The sequence below is a fragment of the Chiloscyllium plagiosum genome, chromosome 37 (genome assembly GCF_004010195.1).
Source record: "Chiloscyllium plagiosum isolate BGI_BamShark_2017 chromosome 37, ASM401019v2, whole genome shotgun sequence".
Lineage (NCBI taxonomy): Eukaryota > Metazoa > Chordata > Chondrichthyes > Orectolobiformes > Hemiscylliidae > Chiloscyllium > Chiloscyllium plagiosum.
The window spans coordinates 27,539,109-27,558,989 of record NC_057746.1 but is presented as its reverse complement, the minus strand read 5'-3'; the positions used below and the strand labels follow the sequence as shown (position 1 = coordinate 27,558,989).

Below are 19,881 nucleotides of genomic sequence, written 5' to 3'. Positions count from 1 at the left end.
GATAGACGAAAATCTATTACATTTGTGTCCTTGTTTCTTCAGGAAATTAGATCTCTTAAGGGAACTTTAACTTCCCATGAAGCCTGAAACTTTGAGTGCAAACGGGAGAAAAGGGCAATGGAAGAAACCGACAGCTGCTTAGTTAACACGCGTGAGCAGGAAATATTGCCAAAACCCCTGCTTAAGTCCATAACTTCCTACATGGAACCCTATCCATTAAATACATAGGTGTAAGAGGCCATTCTATTAATGTGGATCTTGTGGTAAAAGGAAATATAAAACTAGACAAGGTATGTAATTGGCGATCAAACCACGACGGTCTGATTTTCCATACAGTTCCAAATCCACTTTTAGTCACAGCACTTCCAGACAACAAGATTGCCCTGACTGCAAGGATAATGTACTTTTCTCTGCAAGTATTCAGTACACTGTACACCCAAGAATAAATAATATAGAGTCATAGAGAGAAACAGACCCCTTGGTCCAACTCGTCCACGCCGACCAGGTATACTAAATAGGCCTAGTCCCATTTTCCAGCATTTGGCTCATATCACTCTAAACTCTTCCTATTCATATACCCATCCAGATACCTTTCAAATGTTGTAATTGTACGAGCTTCCACCACTTCCTCTGGCGGCGCACTCCATGCACGCAGCACCCTTTGCCCGAAAAGTTGCCCCTTACGACCGTTTTGAATCTTTCCCTTCTTATACCATAATCTTTCACCATAAACTTATGCCTTCTAGTTTTGGACTCCCTACTTAGGGAAAAGTCTTTGTCCATTTACCCTATTCATGCTCATGATTTTATAACGCTCTGTAAAGTCACTCCTCAGTCTTTGACTCTCCATGGAAAATAGCCCCAGCCTATTCAGCCTCTCCTTATAGCTTAAACCTTCCAAGTGCTTGTCGGTTACCTGAAAAAGGAAATAAACAGCAAATTAAAGAATCAATAGCTCATTTAGAAATCAGTACGCACAGATTGATTAATTATGTGAATTTCATTACATATCTCATTATGTATTTTCCAGAGACCAAGTGAGGAACAAGCACTCCATTATACTCTCAATATATTCACGACAGAACGTGATCCGAGTTCTATGGCTTTCACGTCCAATGATAAAACCTGAATAGCTGAGCAACTGTCCCTTACAGGCACTACACAATTTTAATCTCAAATGAAAAGCGCAGTGGAAAAGAGGGTGGATCAACAAACGAATTTGGCATCCGAATAGCGATATGATAATTCACCCTAGAATTATTTTAACGTCAACCCACACCAGTTTTAAGATACTTCAATATGTGCCACTTTTATTTCAGTAAAAATTGGCAAAACGCCTTTTAAAAAAGGACAGTTAAATATTGCCAAAATTGAGGCGATAATTCCTCCCACTGTCATCGTCGCAGCCCTCCACCGGATTTACAGCATTCATGAAAGAATTTGAGGCCGGTCTTGCAAATAGATTTAGATGACCTGGTTTTGAAGTCTATTAAATTCAGTTGCAGAACATTCGGCTGACCCACAATACCGTTTGGTGCTGATTTGTTACACAATGCTCGAGATTTCGACATTCTTTCTTACACAGTAACTGAAATATCAACTTCACTTCCTGATATTTGTTCAATGTAGCCAGTTAAAAGGAAACTGAGCTTATTTTAACTGAAGGCTTTTTATTTAAACATTTGTTACAAATTTAATAAATCGTACATCATTCAATCGCTAAGAATATCCAAACATCCGTTCAACAGGCTGAAGGTGCAACATTTAAGCCTTCAGTGAAGGTCGTCTTTGGAATAATTGCAGAGTCATGTTGGTTTACAGGAACTGAAGACTCAACGATATTCCGTAAAACAGTTAACATTACTGACAGAAACCTGACTCCGAAGAAATGTTAGAGACTATTCCCAATGGTTATGAGGCCAAATGTATGAACGATGTGTCACGAAACTATCAAACATGACCATTACTCGATTTGCCCACCCGCAAATGTCTCTGAAACAAGAAGGTGCGAACCCAAGTTCACACTCCTGACTTTATCCAGTGCTGACTGCTGAAAAAAAGTGCATCATGTATTGGGATAAAGTTGGGATTCGCCACAATTTGCTCCTATTTCCTGAACCTAACCAAGTGCTGGCAAAGAATTGTCATGCATCAATTGTTCTCTGGGCAAATCTGTCTGGTTCTGGAGATTATAGATAAATCACATCATCTTTTATCGTTTACACATTGACTTCATTGCACGGGAACATCTGTCACATATCCTTAAAGGAGTTTGTCCGAGTCTGTTCATTGGGGTAAACAGAAATTTGTATAAATCACTTTAATGATTTACACACGTTCTCATCTCTATTTCTTGGAATGGCTATGGAGAGCAACAGATCCACTGTTCCCAGTGAAGTAACAAAAATTCTCCACCCGACGTCACCACACCCCTCCCAGTTCAGAACATGGAAGAAAAGGTGTCAAACTAGGCATTTCATGGACTCATGGAGTCACTTCCGTGAATATGGAAGCAATTCGGCTACTCAGAGCCATGCTAACTCTCTCTTTACAACATAGTCAATCCATTTTCCCCTGTTCTAACTCCGTAGTCGTGCCAGCTTATTTCCTTCTAGTGTCCATCCAATTAGGGTCTGGTGACGCAGTGGTGGTGTCCCTACCTCTGAGCCAAGAGGCCTGGGTTCAAGCCCCATCTGAGATGTGTCATAAAACCTCCAACCCATTTGAAATAATTGATTCTGGATGGTGAATTCCAGCTCACTACCATTCACTGTGTTAAGCAATTTTCTATCTCACAATTCCATGCGTTGTTGTCCAAAAGTTTTCATCTGTGTCCCAGAGAATGGTGCAATCCGCTAGGTCAATAAAAAACGTTTTCTTGTGTACCCTAACCACAATAGTCACAACCTTCTGCGTCCCCAGCAAATTACCACTTGATATCTGTTACTCTAAGGGGAGTAGCTTCAGCTCCTTCAGTTTAACCATGCAGCTAAAATTTCCTTCCCTGATACTATTTTGATAAAACTCCTTGTCCCCATCTCCAGAACTTTCATGTCTATCTTAAAGGTTGGTGCCCAGAACTGGGCGCAATGTTCTAGTTGCATCCTGACCAGGGTTGCATACATGTTCAGCATAACTATCTTGCTCTTGCACTCATTGCCTCTATTTAGGAAGCTCAAGGTATGTTTTGCCATTCTCTCACGATGCCCTGCCACCGCACCAAACTCTCATCATTACAATATTTCGAGAAAAGCAGATGAAAATAAATGTTTGAGGAGGAGTCCAAACAAAATTATAAAGTACACCGTGCTGGAGAGTTTTTACCTCCTCAACAGTGTCATTCTAAAATCACTCTTGCCTCTCCTACCAAGTAGCATTGTCAACATTAGCAAAGAAGTGGTGAATACATGCAAACATACACGCAGTAGATTGAAATATGGAAGTTGGTACAATAACACGACGGCCCCATGCAGGGTGGCACCATACCTGCAATCAAGCGCTGATTAGCAAACAATCTAAAATGGAACATAAAGTTTGCTCAGGTTTAAAAAAAGAACAAAAAATAAAGGCAATGCATTTAAGTGACAAAATAATCAGGCCCTAGGAAAGGCAAACACTGAAGAAATAGTCAAGTTATTCCTCGTGACATCTGATTGGAAGGATTTTGAGTGGTTCAGAGTTCTCTCCGTCATCATTAATGCCTGGACTGAAGTAAGGGAAGAGTTTGCCGGTGAAAGTGTCAATGAAAGTGTAAAGATGGGACATATTGTCCACGTTGTAAAAAGACACTTGTCCGCCCTCATAGTCCAGGTACACCCCAATCGCTCGGGGTTTTCTCGGTACGTTCAAGCGGGTCCGCGGAACAGTGGTTGCCTTGTACTCGTTCCCATTTCTCAGCCACACGATCCAGTAGCCGGATTCCGGCGTCGCCGTGGTGTGCCCCTTCCTGTTTATGGACTCCCTGACCACACCCAGGTCCCACTCAGTCTTGGATCCCACCTGCACCTCCCAGTAGTGCTTGCCGGAGGTGAACGCTTCGGAGCCCAGGACACAGACGCAGGTGTCGAACCTCTCGGGGCTGTCCCTGACCTCTTGTTTCACGTCTCCGTAGGTGACCACGGTCAGATCCTCGGACAGAACTAACCGGGGATGAGCTGTGTTCGCGTTCAGGGTCAGATAGGTTGGAACTGACAAAACAGAAAAGAAGGAAACAAACGCACGATCAGCAAATGAGTTATTTCAAAGCACGTTATTAACTTAAGGACAGGCTATTTCATGCTGCATGCGATGATTTAACATTATAATTTGCTGACGGTTCTTGGAGGAACCTCGGCGCTCTAGAGCTCCGAGATACTGGAGTGAAAATCGACTCCCCCCCGAAAATAAAATCGAAAAACTATAAAGATCCTTGCTATCTATTATATTGTATGATATCATTATATAATTTATTACATTTTCTTTTATTCTCTTCGCTGCTATTTTTAAAGGAGCGTTTCCTTGGCGTGTCTTCGCTCGCATCAGTTCGGGAAGTAGGGTTACTGGCTGGTTCAGTGCAGCCTGCATATTTATAATCTATAGAATAACGGAGCAAGAAATTAAAAATAATCATTTTATTGCAAAGTATAATTCACGTTTCAGTCTAATATCAACGGCTTATACGCGACCCCCTTTCAGGTCTGGTTTCATTTTGGAACTGAGCTGAGCCGCTGAACTGAGCGGTGGCTCGGAGTCATACCGCGAAGTGTGCCTCCTGAAAGAAGCAGGACATGGGCTTTATCGTAACATGTGCCATGTTCACGCCTCTATGAGCATGCTCAACGTTTTTTTTGCTTGGTACAAGCTCTGAGCTTAATGCCTCCTAGAGCACTGAAATTGTGCCAGGGACACTCTTTTCCTCCTGGAAGACTTCTCTACCTTTGCTTTTCTAAAGAAAGAGAACATTCCCAAAAATCTCAAAGGACGGCTGTATACAGTTCCATTGGAATGTGAGCCTTGGCTGGCTATCGGAAATCGTAACATCGCTTATTTAATTCCCTGGACCATTGTTTAAGATTGTAACAGCATAAAATGGGCAGAAGAGGGCTATTCTACCAACCAGACCTGCTCCCCATCCGAACCGCCCCCTCCCCCCACCCCCGTTTAGGACTAATCTGATTGTCATTTGAACTCCATTTTCATATGTGTTTCCCATAACCAATTATAGAATCACAGAACTTTTACCGTACAGTACGTCATTCGACACCTGACTCCCGTGCCAATCAAAGTTAAACATCACACAACACAAGGTTATAGTCCTCCGCAACCACCTGATGAAGGAGCAGCGCTCCGAAAGCTAGTGCTCGCAACTAAACCTGCTGGACTATAACCTGGCGTTGTGTGATTTTTAACTTTGTACACCCCAGTCCAACACCGGCATCTCCAAATCATGATTGCCAATCAAACACTTGTTGAACTCAGTCAGCATCCACTACACGTACAGCGAGAGAATTCTGACTACAAAAGACCGTCGCTGAGAAGAATTTCCCCTCCTCTCCGTCTTAGCCGGAAGAGGCCTTATTTATTTAAATTACACAAGAGCGGAAACACCGTGTTGAAACACGTCACATTCCCTCGAATCTTGCATGTGTCAATAATAATGGGTTTAGCTGCTCAAAGGGATGCATATTGGAAGCGAAGGGGGCTGAACACGATTTAAACGAGGGTTTCCCTGGAGATTTTCCAATTCCGATGGAAAATAAAATCAACGACTTGCGTTAGTACAGTGTAACTGAAGCTTTAGGTTGTCTGCATATAAAGTGTGCGAAACAGATACAGCGCACAGCATTCTACAAAAGGACGACTAATCTTTCTACATAGAAGCGTTCTGAATATTTTAAAGTTTCTATTACCATTATTAGATTCAAGCTCTGATACTCTTCCGGACTATGGGAGGGATGAACCTCACCAAAGTAGCTCGAAGTCAAATGTGAGAAATCTGTAAATATTTCCATGGGAAGAAATAACTCCTGTTTGTGGACGCCTGCTCAACTATTTGGTACTTCTAGGAAGTTATCATTCTTACCAGTAATTTCACAGATGAGTATTTTCCAGTACACACAGGAACACATACAAGCCATATTCTAGTGGATATCACAGGACAGCAAGTAGGTGCATGCAGCAAGGTTCGTTTTCGACCCTAACGTCCAAACTAATCACGATTGCCCACCACCAACTCACATTGAGAGAAACAGCGACTGTTAATATTTAAGCCACTGTAATAAACTCAAAGCAAGCTCTAATCGGTTAAAATTGGCACCAAATTTGTTCAGGATGATGAAGATGAGCAACAAAAAAATCAAGGTTGGTAGTTCCCAAAGGATCACTCATTTACCTTGGGTGTAGGTTACCTCATTATACTGGCTTGCCATGCAGAGTGATACCAACAGTTCAGGCCCAAGTTGAAACATTCATCTGGGCATTTGATGATTATTTCAATGCAAACAGCGTGCAGAAGTATCTAGAGAAGGCCGGAACAATGGGACTGAGTCATGGTGCTCATTTGAAGACTTGGTACAAACACAATGGGACGAACGACCACCGTCTGCACTCCAATAATTCTGCCCTATGAATTCCCATGGTGGCTAGGGTCACGATGAAGGCCCCGCCTTCTCGACCTCAGCTCTCACCTGAGATGCGGTGACGGTCACATTAAATTCCCGGACCAGTCGTCCCTCTCTCATGAGGATGTAGCCTTCTGGAACTATGGCTAATTTGCTATCATCATTCTGTACTGTAATCGAACTTGTCATTGTGTATTATGACTAACGAGTCGGTTAAAGGCTTCGCCGGTTTTACACCCCTGCTGAAGCTAGTCTGGAGATCATGAGGAGAACTTGCAGCTATATTCTACCTTCCAGGTGTGTGATGGCTCCCTTGCACATTGTTTGCTCTAAAACCAAGCAACAAGCTCGGCAAGCCTTGAAAGGTTTTGTTTGAGAAAAGCAAACTCATTGGATGAGCCACTGGAGACTGATTTTTTAAACTTTGATTCAGTGTCTGTCTTCAGACGGGGTAGGGGTTAAGGGTGAAGTGGAGAATACTCCTGTCGGATTATCTTTCACACATCGACTGTCATCCAGGTATCCAGCATGAATCATGAACCACCGCTTCCATTTAACATCCACTTCAAATTAGTTTAAGGGTCTATAACAAGGTGGTATAATGTAAGATGAAAAGCAGGAAGCTTACAATAAACCCTTTATCACGCATCGTATAAATCTGAAATGGGAGGTTTGTTCAAGCGGGAAACTTCGCAACCTTTAAAAAGTGCTGTACTTGGATGAGCACTTGAAATGTCATGACATTCAAGGCTATGTGCCAAGTATTGGAAAGAGCAACTAGTGTAGCTTATGAGTGGGTACTGAATCGTTAAGTCGCAGGCCTTCTTCTGCACTATTTGATTGTATAATCAAGATCCTCACTCTGTCCCAAAGACAGAGAGAGACCCTCACCCTGTGTTAGAAGACATCCTCATCCTGTCCAAGCGAGAGAGACCCTCCCCCTGTCCCAGAGAGAGAGAGAGAGAGAGCCAACACCATCCCAGAGAGAGACCCTCACCTTGTCTCAGTTCCAAACTGGATCGAATGTCTATGTAGGTGTTGAATTAAATACAACCTGCTATTGCTACACCTGTGGATTAATTATATTTTCCCACTCATCACCTTAGCTTTCTGGTGGTGTAGGAATTCTGAGTGATCATTTGAGGTCACTGCACAAGGCCTGCAATGCAGGTGAAAGCCGCTCCTACCACTGTCAATTGCTTGGTTCTGGATCACACCAATGGACCTTTTACTTCGGGAAGACGGAAGAATGATTAGGATAAAAAGAAAAATGTGCGTCCAACCTCATAGCATAAGAACAGGCTTTCCAGGAAAGAAGATTGCATCACTGCCCTGAGAAAGAGCTGAGCTCGCAACCCAGGATCTAAACTTAATTAATTGATTCATTAACTAATTTGCCGCCATCCTGTGCAAGCCATCAAAACAAATGTGTTTAAATGTTTTCCCTATTCTCTCTATAGGATAGAATTTTGCAGTCTCCCGTCTGGGTTTCCTCATGGTGCTCCGGTTTCCTCCCACAATCCAAAGATGTGCAGGTCAGGTGAATTGGCCATGCTAAATTGTCCATAGTGTAAGGTACATTAGTCAGAGATAAATATGGGTCTGGGTGAGTTACTCTTCGGAGGGTCGGTGTGGACTTGTTGGGCCGAATGGTCTGTTTCCACACTGCAGAGAATCTAATCTAATCTAAAGTACGTTGACGACATTTTGACCATGCAAATTGTAAATGACTCAATGCTACAAAGTCACAGTCACTCTACTCAAAAAAGCAGCATTCAAGAGAAAAAGCGAAACCATTTGCCTTATTTGCCATTACCTGTGAATGACTGATTCATCCGTCAAATTGATTGTAAAATGCTTGAAGAGGTCCACTGGACGAGAAAAGCTTTAGAAACATATAGTCGGTTCTACCATTACGCGTGTTTCTTCAACGCGACTTGGCTTTAACGCGATTGAAGCATTTAGGCCCTTATTTGTGGAACGCGGACTCTCCTTACATGTTTTGGCTATAACGCGATTAACTGAAACGACGATTGCACAATTTTCGTATAATGTGAGATCGGGACTATCACGTTTTCTCAGAACATTAGTTCCAACACTCCAAAGAGATTGGGGCGGAGTACAACCACCAGCAAGAATATGCAACTGGGGTTGGGGGGCATGGGGTCGAGCACGGGAGGGGAGGGAAAGCGCCACATTTCATAACATGCATGCACACATATCAAAACAATGCAAAATGCAGACAGAGGGAGGCAGCTAGAGAGGATCAGTTTGGAATAGAACCCTGCATCTGAGTGCCTGCCTTATGGGAAAATGTATGTTGCCCCTTTCAATGAAATGTCCCTGGTATTTCAAAGTGAACCTTATATCAAGGCTATCTAAGTTAATTTGATGTTCACACCATTCCAGCTTTGTTAAAGTATTTCTGGCATCTAACTTTTGACAATGGAATAGTTTTTCTTTTAAGATAAAAGGCCATAGAATTAGCAATGATGCAATAGTTAGATAGTCACCGAAGTCTAAGTTATTGGGGTAATTCCTTTAGGCTTGTTAGACAGCTCCTCGGCTTTCAAGTGTTGGTATGCGCATGGTTGTCCTACTGACCCAGAGAAAGTCTACCTTGACAGTTCTCCCACCTGAATTTGCTCATGTCGAAGTCATACGAACATAGGAATACGAGTAGGCCATTCAGCCCCTCCAGCCTGTTTCATTATTGAATGAGACAGTGGCTAATCTGTATTCAATAGCATATCTTCAGCTTACCTCTGTCTGTATTAAACATGTAACTCATTCACTTGTTTTGTCCCAACACCCTCCGATCACCTATAACCACACCATTGCAATATAAGATATCCTATGTTGGAACCTCGACTGACACGCTTGAGCGAAAGTTTTTTGAGAATCTTATTGACTTCGTGTTAGTTTCTCCAGCCCTGCCCTCCCCCACTGGCTTTCAACGGAACCTTGCATTTCCAGTTCCAACCCGGTAACAGTTGCGGCAACAATCAACCCCCGCGTGAGAATTGAAGTCAGCGCTCCTAATGAGGCTGCAAGGTTTATTAAGGCTTTGGGGTCAAAGTTCAGCAGCGGAGTTACGTGGCCGGGTGCTTTTCCCACCCAGCCGCTAACCTGCCACCAGCAGGAGAATTCAGCCAATCGGGTCCTTCAGCGTCTGAAAAGGAAAAAGATAGGTTAAAGTTTTGGTTAGAGACGGGAAGCTTCAAGATAAGGGGGCCCCTCTAAGACTGATCAAATGCAACTGAGGACGGGAGAGCAACAGGTAAAGGTCACGCAGGGTGCTTCCTAGTTAACTTGGTAAATTAAATCTCTAATGGGCTTAATGACCTACAAAGAGGCTTAGGAGCAACTGGAGAGTAGAAAAATGTCACTGTCAGAGCACTGCCTTCACTACCTCTCTTCTCTGAGACACACCAAAAGAATGCAAAATACGATTTAGGATTGGGTGGAAGGTGTCCGTAGCCATTAGACACCCCTCAACCCATTGCATACTGTGCCTCATTTCCCAAGGTATTGACTTTAGACTGTATACAGAATGTCAGAGGGGATTTCCAAGTTGGTACCTCCTGTGATTAATCAGTTCCCAATGAAGCTGTATTTTATCCCTTTGGCTTTACCAAAGCATCAAGCCCATCTATCAAACATTGCTGAGATTTTTGAATTAAATTAGAACCTAATCCAATCAGAATTTTTCTGATCATTTGCAAGAGGTCAGCAACATATTATTTTCATTTTTTCATGAATTCCAGGAGTGAAAAGGCACTAAAAGAGGCTTTTCTGTCCACCAACACTGGAGGTCCTCTCTGTGGAACAATGCTGTCAGTCTCATTCCGCTGTTCTATCCCAATGGCCCTGCAAGATCAATTCTCCCAATAGCTCAGCCAATTTCCTTTAGGAATCGTTGCTTTGTTTTCATTTACACCATGTTCTATATTCAGACTGCAAGCTTAAAACTATGTTCTAATTGGCTTTATACAGTTAGGGAATGGGAACAACATTTTCTTGTCTATGCTGTCCAAACATGTCATAAAGTGTACACTTCTAAGAAATCTCCTTTTCTCCAAGGTGAACAACCCTTCCCTTTTCGACCTAACTTGTAGTTAATATTCGTCATTGCTCGATAAACATTTTCATAAATCCACTCGGCACCCTCTCAAAAATCCTCACATCCTCCCTAAGATTCGATGACACACTATTCTAGTTGAGACGTCACCTGCACTTTGTCAAGTTCGATATTAGCTTCTGCCTTTTTCACTCTGCATCACTGTTGATGAAGCCAATAATTTGAAAGATTTTGCAAACTACTCTCACAATACGTGCTGTCAAATTATGTGCACATGGATCCGAAAGTTTCTCGAGACCTGCATACACTTTAGACCTGTGCCATTTAGTCTCTACTGCCTTCTGACATGATACATCACTTCACATTTCCTTATTTTAAATTCTACTTGCTTCTTACCTGCGTACCTCACTAGCCTTGCAGTCCATTAGTGCTATCCTCACCTGCAAGTTTTAGATCATCAGCTTTAAAAAAATCCTTTGTATCTTAGCATTAAAACCACCCCTACATCAAAACAGTAGTCTGATGTGTGGCATTCACAGGTTAAGGTACTATTTCCTCAGGATGGAGAAACAAATCGAGGATTAGATCGGACCATTTCAACTGAAGACATATTTTAATAATTTCATTGTGATCATTAATTAAAAGCTGACAGTTGGCTTTTATCTATTGTCCCCTCTAATGTCCATTTTGTTCAGTCCTATGAAGGGCATGCTTATCTTTTACATTCCAATTCTGGAAAAGAGTCTGTATCCAAAACGCTAACCTATGGTTTCTCGTTTCAAATATTTCAGTGAATTCACAATTTTTTAATAAAACTACGTTAACTTGAAACTTCCAAGACTTACATATTACTTAAAATTATATCGACGGCCTTTTCCTGTTGAGGTAACTTTACAATCGATCGTTGCCATTTTCGTCAAATTGTTTTCTTCATAGCTCTGATGAAGCCAAGAAATGGCTAATAGCATTTACTGCTTCACTGACGAGGTCATTCTCCTCATGTGAACTTACTCTTGTTCGGTATCGACTTGTTTTACAGCTGGAACTAAACAACTAAACCCAACAGGTTTCACACAAGTACACTGAGGTTTTCACTGAGAGCGATTTTGGAATTGCAATTGGGCCTACTTGCTTTCTATCTTCTCCTTCCGAGATGAAGATGTGGAAACTCGTGAGAATTGGTAGTGCAATAGGAACGATTTTGCCAAGAGCCCTCCACCCAATCTTTGGCTCCTTGGCATATTATAAAGGGAATAATGGCTACAGCTGATAGAACTGTCAAAGAAAATGCTGTACACAGAGCACGATACTTAAGGATTCATCAGAAAGAGAGATACGTGGTGAAGTTTTAACCTCAGGGTCATCACGTCTCAGGTTGAGAAGGTGGAGAATTGAACCTGCAGTGATGGTGTCACTCTAAATTGCAAACCAGCCTCCAGCCAACTCAAGTAACCAACCTCAACTAACAAGCGACCTACAGGAAGACATATGTTAAATGAACCATTGACTGGAATCTGAGGACATCGCATTAAATTCTAATGTTGTACCCAATGCAGGAGCCAAAAGCCCATCTGGCTCATGAATGTCTTTTAAGGAGGGAAACTCGTCTGGCCTATGAGTGACTCCACACCCAGAGCAATGAAGTAAGCTCTTAGTTGCCCTATGGGCAATTAGGGTGGGTAATAAAAGCTGGCTTAAGCTGTGGCAAACATCCCATGAATGATTTTTTTATAATGATAACATTTGGCCAAAATATAAAACTGGCATTTGATCCAGCCATTGGATTTCCCAGCTGGTATATAACGGGTAATACCTACTTAATCACCATACCAACTGTTCATATCATGAGATTTGAATGCCATGCAAAATGAAATTTCCTTCAATCCTCAGTGTATCTCTGCACAAAGATAAAAGTAGCTCCAGAGAACGGGACAAATGTGAAGAATTAACCCTGCTGGTAATGCACATATTCTGAGGAATCATCTGTTTTCCCCCATCTCTTCCATAATTTACAAAGAAACCAGATTGTAACAATGATCTGAATCTCTGCGAATAAGGGGCCTAGGCTGCCTTAAAGTATTAGTGTCTAGATTAGAGTGGTGCACAGCAGTTTAGGCAGCATCCGAGAAGCAGTAAAACCGATGTTTCGGGCAAAAGTCCTTCATCAGGAATACAGGCAGAGAGCCTGAAGAGTGGAGAGATAATTGAGAGGAGGGTGGGGGTGGGGAGAAAGTAGCATAGAGTACAATAGGTGAGAGGGGGAGTCCTCGGCAGAGTGGGAGGGGGAGTTGAAATGTTGGGCCACAGGGCGGTGTGGTTGATTGGTGCGGGTGTCCCGGAGATGTTCCCTAAAGTGCTCTGCTAGGAGGCGTCCAGTCTCCCCAATGTAGAGGAGACCGATTGGGAGCAACGGATACAATAAATGATGTTGGTGGATGTGCAGGTAAAACTTTGATGGATGTGGAAGGCTCCTTTAGGGCCTTGGATGGAGGTGGGGGAGGAGTTGTGGGCGCAGGTTTTGCAATTCCTGCGGTGGCAGGGGAAGGTGCCAGGATGGGAGGGTGGGTTGTAGGGGGGCGTGTAGCTGACCAGGTAGCTTTTACCTGCCTTAAAGTACTAAGCTACGGAATTTTTTTCCCATGTGGGTTCTGGGGCTCCAACAATGTTCTTCCAATTTCATTGCCATAGTTTCAAGTTACAAACAAGAGGCTGATGTTTCAGTCTGTTATTCATGAATGTCGTTTCCCAATTATTAACCAAGGTACCGACAAATATCATCAAATAAACCACTTTCACTTGAAAGGCCCAGCTGACCAGCAATGTTATCACATTTAAGGCAGGGTGTCCTTCCAGGACCCAAACAGGCACTATTGCCATGAAAAGGAATTCTGGCAGGAGAAGGAACAGTTCGTCAACCTCTTCGACAGCACTTTTCAGCCCACGATTTCTAATACCTACTGGGCAAATAAAAGCACGGCCACCTGTAAGAACCTGTCCAAACCACACACCTTTCTAACTTAGAAATGTGTCCATTACTTGGCCAAAATCCTGGATTTGCATGGTGGCTAAGTGGTTAGCTCTGCTGACTCACAACGCCAGGGACCCAGGTTTGATTCCAGCCTAGGGTTGAGTGGAGTTTGTACATTCTCTCCATATCTGTGTGGGTTTCCTTCGAATGCTATGGTTTCCTCCCACAATCCAAAGATGTGTAGGTTGGGTGAAGTAGCCATGCTAAATTTCGCAGTGTTCAAGGATATGGAGGTCAGGTGCATTAGTCAAGAGTATATATAGATTAATAGGGTTGGGTAATGGGTCTGGGTGGGATGATCTTCAGAGCATGGGTGTGAACGTTTTGGGCCAAATGGCCTGTTGCCACACTGTAGGGATTCTATGATTCCATGCAGAGCACTGCATGTGGACCTACATGAAGTGGACTGCAGTATTTCAAGAATGCAGCTCTCCACCACCTTCCCAATGGCAATTATAATTGATCAATAAATTCTGACCTTGTCAACAATGCCCACATCTCACAAAAAAGGAGCCAGCCATTGGAGAGTTGTTGTCAGGTAGGGTATTGCCAGAGGCAATCATATTCCAGGAATGAAGAGTACGGAGGGCAATAGCATCTCAGGTTTTATTATGGGCTGGAGAAGGATTAACCTTATAAGTCCTCTGAACTTGCATCATCTATTCTTTCCCTATCTAGAATTACTCCAATTACAGTTTATCATATAAATCTCTGTTCTGTCAGCATTCAACACTGCGATAAAAGCAAAAGGCACTGGAAATTGTCCCACTGCAGTTTGTTAATAGAAGGCTTTCTTCAAATTGGTTATGGGGCAATTCTTTCAAATTAACATTTTGTTTGTGGTGTATTTACACTGAACCAACCCTGGGAATTTCAGCAAATTCAAATATTAACTGAAATTATTGATTTAAGCAAGCAATTCGATTAACACCGAATTTTAATATTCATTCACGTCTTCACTATCACTTAAACAGAAAACACTACCCCCAAAAAAATTGGATTCAACTTCTGAACTTCCAAATAGGAAGTAATACTTACAGGATGCATTCATTTGTGGGTTTAAAGAACCTGCTTTCAATTTGTGTCCCAAACAGTTGGAAGATATGATTTAATCTGTGTTTTATACATTCGATTGGCCCTCTCCCTTTTGTTGTCGGAAGCTGAAAGTTTCAGTTGCCAGTCTTTGGTAACATACCTCACTTAATAGTTGAAGCTAAGTTAGCCTAAACTATTATTCCAGCTATCTCATACCGTGTGGTAATTTAAATGAATAAAAGTTTCAACGCTCTGGTCTTGAAATGTTTTGAGTTACCGTGTGTCACCCACTGTACAGGACAAACAGAAGTTAGCTGATTAATCCTTCAAATCTGATTCGACATTTCATGAGATTGTGATTGTCCAGTGGCATATCACCATATATCACCAGGATTGCTTCAATACTAGACTGAATGCAAATTGCAGAATTCACAGTTTTCAGACATTCCATCCATCTTATCACAGAGGTAATGGTAGAAGACTGACGATAATCCTAAGGAATGCCAGACCATTGTCCAGGTTCAAATTTAAGCATCCTATATTGCGCAGATAATTATACTTACTGAGGATTTCATGGGTGTAAAAAGACTTCCTTACCAGGATTTATTACGTCTATTACTTGTTTCCACACTCTATACTGGACTGGTCCTTGGAAAATTCCGATTGGTAGGTTGCCCTCTGCTATCGTAGGTTGGTAGTCGTCTTCAGTGCTGAGAGTAAGTATAGACAAAAGTTAGCACTACAATGCACACAACAAACACTCCAATTAACTGTTTGATTATGCTATGTAATTTTTATGAAGAGCGTGCCATACCTCTTCTCGTCGAGTGGAGGGTCCTAAAAGGAAAATAAAATGGGTATTAAAGTCACAGAAGATCGATGTCAAGTTACATTAGTCTGAAAGAATACATTGTCGCAACATAACAAGTAATAGACCTCGACAGAAAACGGACCGTTGTTTTCTAATGTCATGCAAATAAGCCAGACATTGCCCCGGAGACCTCTCTTTGTGTATCTCTGTAACCTATGGAGACAGACCTGAATAGTATCCCAGCTTGGGCTGATAAGTGGCAATGAAAATTCAGGCTATGCAAGTGCCAGGGAAAAAAATACCATTCCAACAATGAAGAATCTGAGCGTTGCCCTTTGAAATTAAATGGCATTACCAACAATGGATCCGGGGCCAACCGGAAACGGGATTCAATCGGCCATATAAACACCATCACTACAAGAGCAGGTCAGAGGTCAACTCCTGTCTCCAAAAAGATTGTTCATCATTTACAAGGCACAAGTCAGGAGAGTGATTTCATGTTTCCCATATACATGCAGTTGGATATTCTTATTTTACCTGGACATGTGTAACTCCAAGAACACTCAAGAAGCTTGACCCCATCCAGGACAACGCAGCGCACTTGACTGGCATTCCCCTCCACCACCTTCAATGCATAACCCTTTCACCATCAAAGGACAGTGGCAGCAGTGTGTACCTCTACAAGATGCACTGTAACATCTCACTGAGGCTTCCTAGACAATATTTGCAAACCAACAACTACTACCATTTAGATACAAGAATAGCAGATACTTTGCAACTACCAACCAATTGCTCCATTTCAAGGCACACTCCTCTCCTGACCTGTGAATATATAGCCATTCTTGCAACATTCCGGGGCAACCATCCCAGAACTCCCATCTCATGGGCACCTTGGGTGTCCCCTACACTCCAAAGAATGCAGTTGTCCCAGAAGGTAACTCCCATCATCGATAATAATATTGGATAGAGAATGAATTTTAGCCTAGGATGCACATATCTCAAAAACAAATACAAAAAAGGCACATGTTCGGTGCCACTCAAGAAAAAAAAGATGCCATGTCCTCATGCCGACTTAACTTAGACTACCAAATCAAAGTCGTGTAGAAACGAACATGTTTGAAACCACAGCGTAGCAAAAGGGACAATGAATGATTAGTGGGCCCTTCCACTTTCATTGTCTGGCCCTTAACGCTGCCTTCGTGTGACAATACCTGTACATATATCTGCAAGCATTCTAAGGTCAAATTAGGTTTCTAGGTTGTGATAAAGTAATTCCCATGATTTTACAGGAATCTACATGTCAAGTGGCCGAACATGAGTAAATTGACATTGGACAATTTCGGGACTATATGAAAGCATTCGTCAGCCTGCCGGAATAGAAAGAAAAGAGTGCTCACCGTCTTTGCCCCTATTGCACCTCACTCCGTCTGGAATGGCTACAAACGACTAATTTATCGCCGTTCTCCAGATTCCGTGGAAGGCAGTATGCTTATGAAATATGGGGAGGGATAGTGTAAGTGCACCTACCATCGGTGCTTCCGGGCAGAGCACCAGAATTTTAACCTGGACAATTTCATAAATGTGAACCCCTCTTCCACTCCTGTTCTCACCCTCATAATGATAATTATGAATTCGAATGGATTTAGCGATCATTTCACCTCAGCTGACAGCCCATACCCTTTTCCAACATTCCCCGTCCTCCAAAACCTCAATTCTGGACTTTCTAAGAATAATTCCACAAATGGCCAAATTAATTAATATAATCCGTGAGGAAACAAAGTGGGTCCCTGGGGTCGCTGTAGGCATCATCCCGAACGCAAACTTCGTCAAACCGAACAAATTTTGACAACTTGCTTCGTTCTCCAGGCGCTGGGAGTGTTGTTTTGATGTTTTGTTCAGAGTGAATAAACCTAATCTTAGTTCACAAAAAAAAAAGTGAAAATGGCGTGGAAATTGCGCCGCGGTTGTATTGCTGAAACAAGAGCGAGGGGCAAGGAGGAAGCCAACAAGTGGCTGGGAGGCCAGTAGTGCAATTATTTTATGTTCTTTGTTCACCAACCGCTAACCTTCAGCATGGCGTAGACATCCTGGTAATCTAACCGCTTCTGCACGTTCAAGAGCATTTGCTGCGTGCGATTTAGGTTCTCCTGAATCTTGCGAAGGTTGCTCTCCATTCTTGACAGAACGTCGTTTTCCTGCGTCGTCAGGTCCGAGAACAGATTCTGCTGCTTTTCGTCCAGCACGCTGCGCATTTTGGAAAACTCCGTCGTGATGTGGTTCTGCAGCTTATTCGACTGATCCTGCAAACACAAACCATGGTCAGTACAACTCAATGCGAAGGAGCTTTCTGAAAGAAATCCCGGAGGCACCTGAGTCGTTACCTTGATTTCTGTGATCTTTTCCTGTTGTTTCGATTCGAATTCTTGGTAATAAGACTTTTTCTGCTTGAGGGAATTGAGGCTCAATTTTATTTTCTCCTGCAATTAAAGTCGAGATTCTTAGTGGCGGTGGTGTGGGAGTCTTTAAGGTGTTCCTGCGCATTCACCGTTATAGAGTCATAGTCATAGAGATGTACAGCACGGAAACAGACCCTTCGGTCCAACTCGTCCATGCTGACCAGATATCCCAACCCAATCTAGTCCAGCACTTAGCCCATATCCCTCCAAACCCTTCCTATTCATATACCCATCCAGATGCCTTTTAAATGTTGCAATTGTACCAGACTCCACCACTTCCACTAGCAGCTCATTCCATACACGCACCACCCTCTGACTGAAAAAAGTCGCCTCCTAGGTCTCTTGTATGTCTTTCTCCTCTCACCCTAAACCTAGACCCTCTAGTTCTCGACTCCCCCACCCCAGGAAAGGTCTTTGTCTATTTATCTTATCTATGTCCCTCATGATTTTATAAACCTCTATAAGACCTTCAGCATGGCATAGACATCCTGGTAATCTAACCGCTTCTGCACGTTCCGATGCCTCCGACGGTCCATGGAAAACAGCCCTAGACTATTCAACCTCCTTATAGCTCAAATCCTCCAACCCTGGCAACATCCTTGCTAATCTTTTCTGAACCCTTTCAAGTTTCACAACATCAGTCCGATAGGAAAGAGACCAGAATTTCACGCAATATTCCAAGCCCCAAAGCTTTCCATTTACTCCCTTACCTTGTAAATCTCCACCGCTTCGTTGATCAACATGAAGTTGTGGGTTTTATGGCTTCTTCCGTCTCTCCTGTCCAGACACATCACACAGATCAGCTTCTTGTCCGTTTCACAAAACAATTTCAGCTCCTCCTCGTGTTCGATGCAATACGGTTTGTTGTCCTTGAGTTTGAGATTCAGGGAATGATTCCGGCTCTTTTTAACCAGTTTTCCCAGCGCGCGATTCGCCTTCAGGCTTCTGTCCGGGAAGACCTGGCCGCACTCGGGGCAGGCAGTTCGATTCTCCTTCTCCCAGTATTTCGTAATACAGTGCCGGCAGAAGTCGTGCCCGCAGTCCAGTATGACCGGATCTGCGTAGAGCTGGAGGCAAAGGGGACAGTTTAGTTCATCTTCCAGGTTCAGGGTGGTGTGGCCTGAAGCCATGCTGAACGCCGGAGTGTCCAGCTTTATAACTTTACGATTTCTTCAACCACCACAGTAGCACATCCGCTGCGGCCCACGGCGGTATCTGAAGTAACAGCCGTTGAGGAGGGAATTGAGGCGTGTGTCATTCAGATTGATTGTCAGGGAAAATAATTGTACATCATCGCGCGATTTCCTCCCTGTGTGGGTGGAATAAAGCAGTAGCTGGTATAGTTTAACCTACCGGCGACTTTCGTTCCGCCCATACATGGAAATGGAACATAATCTCTCCAAGCCCAATGCATCCGGGGCGGAGCGGTAAATCCACGCGTTATATAGCGGAGTGGAATACTCGGTTTCATTATTTCCATCGCTTATGCACGTTAGGTTTCTGATTCGCTGTCCACTAAAGAGTGGAACCGGCGATGGATTGTGGACGGAAATAGGTGGGGTTGGAGGGTAGTGCAAGGATTGACAGTTACTATCCCCATCCCGCTCAACCTCAGGATTGTCATGTCCAGTATCTACTGTATTCAGCTTCGGTGAAAAACAAGACTGCTCTCCCCACCTTTACACTCCCCAATTTCACTCGCCCTCTCTCCCTTCCCAGCAGACCACTCATTTCAAACCGTGCATCCTTTCCGTCTCCTTACACTCACAGGAACGAATTGCGTCGCTTCTGAATGTTCATCAAAACGTCCATCATTGAACTGTCATAGAGCGCCAAGCTATACTTTTTCATCATCTTCGTGGCCGCAAAAG

The 19,881-nt window shown here is 43.1% G+C and overlaps 1 protein-coding gene across 1 annotated transcript; it reads right to left on the bottom strand.

Moving 5' to 3' along the window:
- Nucleotides 1-3,633: 3,633 nt before the first annotated feature.
- LOC122541534 (zinc-binding protein A33-like) lies at nucleotides 3,634-19,140 on the bottom strand. The gene is made up of 5 exons (XM_043678362.1): nucleotides 18,721-19,140; nucleotides 17,621-17,854; nucleotides 15,558-15,580; nucleotides 15,341-15,453; nucleotides 3,634-4,187 (listed from the first exon to the last, which is right to left on the bottom strand). The coding sequence occupies exons 1-5, from the start codon at nucleotides 19,138-19,140 to the stop codon at nucleotides 3,634-3,636; spliced, it is 1,344 nt and encodes a 447-aa protein (XP_043534297.1).
- Between the last annotated feature and the right edge of the window lie 741 nt (nucleotides 19,141-19,881).

Coding starts and splice junctions, on each gene's coding strand:
- LOC122541534 (XM_043678362.1), bottom strand. CDS start 19,140: ATGGCTTCAGGCCACACCACCCTGAACCTGGAAGATGAACTAAACTGT. Junction 15,581..17,620: donor ATGTCTACGCCATGCTGAAG/GTTAGCGGTTGG, acceptor TTTTCCTTTTAG/GACCCTCCACTCGACGAGAA. Junction 4,188..15,340: donor AATAGACGTAATAAATCCTG/GTAAGGAAGTCT, acceptor CTGTTTTGTCAG/TTCCAACCTATCTGACCCTG.